The 7,107-nt window shown below is 34.5% G+C and overlaps 1 protein-coding gene across 6 annotated transcripts in view; it reads right to left on the bottom strand.

The window, feature by feature from the left end:
* Positions 1-1,783: 1,783 nt before the first annotated feature.
* The window catches only part of LOC132109576 (calponin homology domain-containing protein DDB_G0272472-like), a 28,077-nt gene continuing 22,753 nt past the window's right edge, over positions 1,784-7,107 (bottom strand). Inside the window, exons 4-7 of one of the 6 annotated variants that reach the window (XM_059515803.1) lie at positions 3,917-3,961; positions 2,274-3,364; positions 2,058-2,093; positions 1,784-1,982 (exon numbers count right to left, since the gene is read on the bottom strand). In XM_059515803.1, the coding sequence (XP_059371786.1) occupies positions 1,791-1,982; positions 2,058-2,093; positions 2,274-3,364; positions 3,917-3,961 (1,364 nt within the window). In that variant the 3' untranslated portion in view covers positions 1,784-1,790. Of the gene's footprint in view, positions 3,371-3,916; positions 3,962-7,107 lie in introns of all 6 variants that reach the window. The other 5 variants (XM_059515785.1, XM_059515813.1, XM_059515794.1 and 2 more) reach the window with 5 other exon arrangements.

Below are 7,107 nucleotides of genomic sequence, written 5' to 3'. Positions count from 1 at the left end.
ATCTGCACAGTATATCTTTACTGAATGTCATAATGATTTAAGGGCCAGTGAGATACTTAATTCAACAAGAAGTGAAAACAACTGTCAGTTTGAATAGATGATTAAAAAAAAAAATCTACTCATGTTCGTTATGGCATCTCAGTGGTGCTGAACTTAACGCAAAATAAACGAATATGTGTTTTACACATTCATGTACATACAATGATTAAAACCACTCACTCATCTGCTCATTCAAGAATCGCTACAATCAATGTCACAGTTCACTATATGAACAAATTCAGGCACATCTGTACAGACTAAATGTTGTCATATGCCATGTTGCAATAAAAATGAAAAACAAAGACTGAAATAAAATGATCTTTCAGACTGAAGTGCAATTTCAAAACTTAAAATTATTACTGCATTTCAAGTTACTAAAAGGATTTGAGTTAGCAGCACCCTTATATAAACCTCTTTTTTGTTATGTGATTTTGTGAGCAGTCATTGAGGCTCCCAAGTAAAGTTTACACCTGGCATTTACGTGTTCTGTATTCACACAGTATATGCATATTGTTTAGCTTGACTGCATCTATGCCTTCATTCCGGTTTCCAGTGTGATCAGAAAAACATAATTAAAATAACAGGAAATTGTACAGTGTTTGATTATCTCAAAAACGGATGAACGTGCCAACATTTTATTGCCTTGGCTGTTGTACATGTCGAGACAGTTCAGAGAGCTTAATGATGCTTTACATATAATATAATAAAGTACCACTACACTACAAGTCTTTGAGCTTTTCAATTGAATTTCTTGACACGTGTTTCATGGGACTCAGAGCTCTCCACAATGTAATTCAACTGGTTATGTGATGCAAACATGAAAATGTATTTGTTCGGCTGATATTATAACCAATATAGAAGACTATTTAATTATCTGCACCCGGTGTTAGTTTTTCTGTTTGGCTAAGTGTCAGAAATAGGTCTTAATTAGTTTATGGTTTTAACAGCACTTATCTTGTTATTATACTAAAATACAAAGTTAAACTCGGCCACCTTGCTCCTTAAGATATCAGCATATGCCATCAAAATAATCCATATCGTTTAGTACCGATAGTATTGTGCTAGGAACCACGTGAAAATAATTATGTATTAATCAATATACTGCCCTGTAATCATGTTTCGTAAAGAATAAACGTATAATAAAATAAAATTGTATAATAGAATAATATTGTCATTCGATGCCCGAAAAGAGATTAATGCCAAGTGTAAAGGAGCTATAATTAGTGCATAATCAAGATATCCTTAAAAAAGTAGTTCTCTACAGTACAAGCTACAAACAAAGAGCCACTTACTAAATTGAAGCTAAGAGTATACACTTTATAAATGCACTACTTTCAATTGATGTTTAATTTCACAACTAGAGCAGTTTGTATCTGACAAAAAAATAAAATAATAAATAAATAATAATAATAATAACAATAATATATATATATATATAGAGTAAAATTATTAAAACACACAAATGAATATAACTCACTAAATATTTTTTATATGCAGTCTGGACTACTTTGGGCTAAATCACTTATAGCAGAGGTTTTGGACTCTGTTCCTTGAGTCCTCCAACACTACACATTTTGAATGTGTCTCATTTCAGATCTATATTATCTAATATTATCTTTATGTTATTATATATATATATTCCCCCTGAAGATTTAAGTAAACCACGAGTAGATATTTTCTCTTCTTTTGTATTCTTTTCATCAGCTGATCCTTTTTAATTTTCCGATTGATTAACTTTTTGTCCATGAACTTTATTTATATTTTGCCTCTTTTTCTTCTTTGTAATTGTTCACAGTTTTCATATTCTTCTTTACATCTTTCTTGGTTTTCCCCTTTGATGCACTCTCTCTCACTTTAAGTTTCTCTTTCTCCAGATTTCCCCTTTCTTCCTTTTGTTTGGCCAGTCTTTCCTTTTCCACTCTCTCTTTCTTAAGTCTTTCTTTCTTAAGTCTTTCTTTTTCAGCTTTTTCTTTAGCCAATCTTTCTTTTTCTGCCTTTTCTTTGGCTAGTCTTTCTTTTCCCACCTTTTCTTTAGCCAATCTTTCTTTTTCTGCCTTTTCTTTGGCTAGTCTTTCTTTTCCCACCTTTTCTTTAGCCAATCTTTCTTTTTCTGCCTTTTCTTTGGCTAGTCTTTCTTTTCCCACCTTTTCTTTAGCCAATCTTTCTTTTTCTGCTTTTTCTTTAGCAAGTCTTTCTTTTCCCAACTTTTCTTTAGCCAATCTTTCTTTTTCAGCTTTTTCTTTAGCGAATCTCTCTTTTTCAGATTTTTCTTTGGCCAGCCTTTCTTTTCCCATGTTTTCTTTGGCCAGTCTTCCTTTTTCTGCTTTTTCTTTAGCAAGTCTTTCTTTTCCCAACTTTTCTTTAGCCAATCTTTCTTTTTCAGCTTTTTCTTTAGCGAATCTCTCTTTTTCAGATTTTTCTTTGGCCAGCCTTTCTTTTCCCATGTTTTCTTTGGCCAGTCTTCCTTTTTCTGCTTTTTCTTTAGCAAGTCTTTCTTTTCCCAACTTTTCTTCAGCCAATCTTTTTTTTTCAGATTTTTCTTTAGTGAGTATCTCTTTGTCTGCCTTTTCTTTAGTGAGTCTTTCTTTTACTGCTTTTTCTTTGGCCAGTCTTCCATTTTCTTTAGCAAGTCTTTCTTTTCCCAACTTTTCTTTAGCCAATCTTTCTTTTTCTGATTTTTCTTTAGTGAGTATCTCTTTTCCTGCCTTTTCTTTGGCCAGTCTTTCTTTTTCTGATTTTTCTTTAGTGAGTATCTCTTTTCCTGCCTTTTCTTTGGCCAGTCTTTCTTTTTCTGATTTTTCTTTGGTCATTCTTTCTTTATCTGATCTCTTGCTCTCCAGTCTTTCCTGTTCTACCTTTTCCTTAGACATTTTTTCTTTTTCTGCCTTTTCTTTTTCATGTTTTAATTTTTCTGCCATTTCTTTTTCCAGTTTTTCTTTCTCTGATTTTTCTTTAGCGAGTCTTTCCTTTTTTGCTTTTTCTTTAGCCAGTCTTTCCTTTTCTGATTTGTTTTTTTCCATCCTTTCTTTTACTGCTTTTTCTTTGGACAGTTTTTCTTGTTCCACTCTTTCTCTCTCTGCTTTCCCCTTGGCTAGTTTCTCCTCTCGTTCTCTTTGTATTCGTTCTTCTTGAAGCTTATCTTCTGCCTCTTCTTTGCCTTTTTTGGCAGCTATAGCAGCTTGTCGGTCCTCTTTATCTTGAGCCAAAACACTACGGACCTCAGCAAGGGCTAGTTTGGCAATTTTTTTTACTTCAATCTTCTCATGAATAATTTGTAGCTGCTCTTTCAGAGCTGCTTTCAGCTTTTGGCCAATATCCCTGGTAGGTTGTTCTGAGAATGAGTGGGACAAAAATTTACATCTCAGAAGGCTCATCATTCATGTTCCATGCAAACACATATATTATGTGACTGAGCTGTCTTAGGTAACGGAATAACTGTATACCTTTTATAAATTCATGATTCAGTTCTTTCATTTGAATTTTTCTGATGCTGAGTTTATGGTTGCATTTGATATATTATTTGTCTGTAATTTGTTCAAGAATGTACTGTTTTATTGATTTATTGATTAAGTGACAGTTTGAAACACAAAAGACACAAACACAAAGGTTTTCATTCATGCATCTGATGAAATTGCATTGCTGTGCAATTGATGTCCCTTGTATTTTAAAACACATGTTAATGTAAAACATTACATGCTGCGCATGCACACACAGTTTGTATGCATTTATGTATACAAACAGACATATAATGTTTTCTGCAGTGGGGGGGGGGGTCATGCAGGTTTCGGAACAACATGAGGGTGAGTAAAACATGACGTATTTCTAAGGGTCACTGAAGCCAATTTACTATGCTACTAACTCCATAACTCATGCTAAGTACCTCTGTTGTCTGTTTTAAGCCCCACTTCTTTAGGGCTCTCATCTGCATTGAAAGAGGGGCAAACAGAAGTTAGAAGAATGAATGACCGGTGTAATTGAAAGCTGTGTAATTATTGCAACTGCCGAGTTAGAGAACACATGCTCTACTAAAACAGCAATCCAATGTCCGGCACAAATACCTTTAGCTTTATACTAAAACATAATAAAAAACAAATAAATCATCTAGTAAGAGATAGTAAGGAATCATATCAGATGGCATTAGTTAATTCAATAGATTACTTTTTAAAGGGTTATTTCACACAAAAATGATATTTTATTCACCCTCATGTTATTCTATCTGTCTTCAGAACACAAATTAAGATATTCAATTATTTCCTGTAAAAATTATTTAAAGAGTTTGTTCACCCAAAAATGAAAATTAGGCTGTGTTTTTCTCACCTCCAAGGCATTCTAGGTGTATATGAGGTGTATATTCAAGCTCTATTATTGCAGTCAGTGGATGTTGCATTGCTTCAGTCAAAAAGAAGTGAAATAAAAAGTGTCTCACACGGCTCCGGGGGGTGAACAAAGTCCTCCTGTAGTAAATAGATGCGTTTTTGTAAGAAAAATATCCATATTCAAAATGTAATCTAGCTTGCCCTCACTGTTGTACATGGAAGCAGATCCGGGGGAATGACGTATGAGGTCAGCTTTGCGCATGCACCGCTCAGAAGTGACGCACGTGGAAATGTAGCGGAGAGATTAAAACAAAACCATGGTCAAGAATTAGAAGTACAAAACAAGGATTTGTAAAGAAGAATGTTAGAGGATTTCGATATGAGCCAAGAGTAGGGCTGGATAATATATTGAACAATATGATCATGCGCATGTCGTCAGTAAAGTCGGTTCACCTGCTTTTAAATGGAGCGGCAGTTAATACACAGAGCTGTAATTCACTGACAAGCTACGCTATATCGAGTTCATTATCTGCAATAATGAACTCCATATAGTGTAGCTTGTCAGTGAACTATGGCTCTGTGTATTAACTGCCACTTCATTTGAAAGCAGGTGATGGGGATTTACCGCTAATCACGGAACCAACTTTACTGACGAGATGTGCATGATCATATCCAGGGTGCGATTTGCCGGGGGGGATGCATGGGATTTCCCCCTTTCTGGTCAATGTATCCCTGCCTCTGCTTAATTATTTTTATCCCCAGTGGGGATAAATTTACCCCCCCCCCCCCCCCCCTCAAAGTGATCAGTGCTACTACACTATTGGCGAGACGGATCACACAACTTATGACGGATCCGTGGTTTGATTTTTATTTTAAAATGCGCTTTGCAAAAAAACTTTGGCTGGCACGCAGCCTCTCTGTATTCACCACTCTGCAGACTTGCTCAATGTCCCGCCCTGATTGGTTACACCTCACGAGTAATAGCCTATCAACACTTGCGAGACGGTTGAAGCCGGATCCACTGGGCAGTGGAGTTCATAGATATATACACTAGATGTCGCCTTGGCTACGGCAGTTCATTGGAACGAATGCATCAACAGAGCCGCCATCTTGGAACAGGGGAGCCCCTCCTCTTTAATGCATCAGCGTCAATGTAGGCAAAGGTCTAACAGAAATAAAATCACCATAAAGCTTAGAACTTTAAAGTTTTGCACGACCTACAAACTTTTTACTTTATTATATGTTTATATTTCCTTTCATTTAAATAATGCCCCCTTTCTTTATCGTTTTTGTTAATGTAACACTTTTTTGTGCTATGAAGTTGTTGAAGTGTTCTATGTCTCTATTCTTTATATTTTGTTATTCTTTAAATTATTGTTGTGTTCTAACTTTGTTTCATACTGTAAACGGAATGTTCAAATAAAGCATTTGAAAAAAAAAAACTAAATAAATAAATAAATAAAAAATCACCATAAATCGTCATGAATGTGATTTTATATAGATTTTTTTTTTTTTTGGTTCGTTTCCAACTGTCAGACATGTATCTATCATCAAGTCCAGAGAAAATTTAAGGTTTTGATATATATCAAAATATAATGCATAGTAAGCCTAAGTAACATTCTTCTACTTGAGTAAACTTAGAATGAACTATCGCTACTTACCTTAGCCTACTGCATTCAAAATTGCAATGGTGTGACTATACATGTTAATTTAAACATTTTAATTGTATTGGTTTATTAAATATGATACACAACGCAATTTGCTTGTGGAAGCAAATCACAAATTTGAGAGGAACATAATGTGAAAGTTAGTTAGTTGAGGTGCCAAAGACCGTTCAAAGTTCTCTTTATTCCTGTCCCGCAATAATTTTGCCACATTAAATAATTATGTACTAAAGTAGCATTCATACAGAACCGCTTTAAACAGTGTAGTGTCACACAGCGCCAGTCGGAGAAACTACTGAATAGAGAACAAAAAAAAAAAAAAAAAAAACACAAAGTCCACATTTCCAACATCTTACGATCATATTACATTGATATAAATACATTCTGTTCATTGTCGGTTTTCCTAACTGTCAAAAATTAATGGGTAACAAGCATGGATTAGCTGCGGTCCTTAACCAGAAATATAATTTCGTAACATTCATAATCAGAATGAGCTTTATTGTCAAGTATATTTATACATGCGGGAATTTTTTTTTCATGACAGAAGCTCTGCGCAACAGAATGACGGCGACAGAATAAAAAAACACATAAAAAAAAAGGTAAGGAATGACTCATAATATAATAATAAAAAAATACAAATAAGTAGGTAAGTTTCAGTCATTGTAATATCCGTTCCGTTGTCTGACAACAGAAACATTAAAATATAGTAATAAAAACAGTTTTATTGAGAATTAAATTAAATGGCTAAATTAAATTGCAGTATGTGAGCATAGGGAGGCAATACAATACGACGCACTTACATCATAAATATGCTAATTAGCGCATGACGTCATATAGTTCATGTTCTCATGTTTTTTTTCTATGAATTAAAATGTTTCAAAGCCCCCCACCCCCCCGCCCCCAGTTTTTTTCGCAAATCATATTGTTCATATTGATCATATTGTTCGATATATTGTCCAGCCCTAGCCAAGAGCAGACTTTGGTTCCTTTGATCCTGTTAACAAACATTGGTTTTCATGAGACTCATTTGATTATTACGTTTTAAATATGGATATTTTTCTTACAAAAACACATTGATTCGCTAGAGG

Source organism: Carassius carassius, chromosome 2, assembly GCF_963082965.1.
Source record: "Carassius carassius chromosome 2, fCarCar2.1, whole genome shotgun sequence".
Taxonomy (NCBI): domain Eukaryota; kingdom Metazoa; phylum Chordata; class Actinopteri; order Cypriniformes; family Cyprinidae; genus Carassius; species Carassius carassius.
The sequence above is the reverse complement of the archived record's forward strand: the minus strand, read 5'-3'. Positions and strand labels throughout refer to the sequence as shown.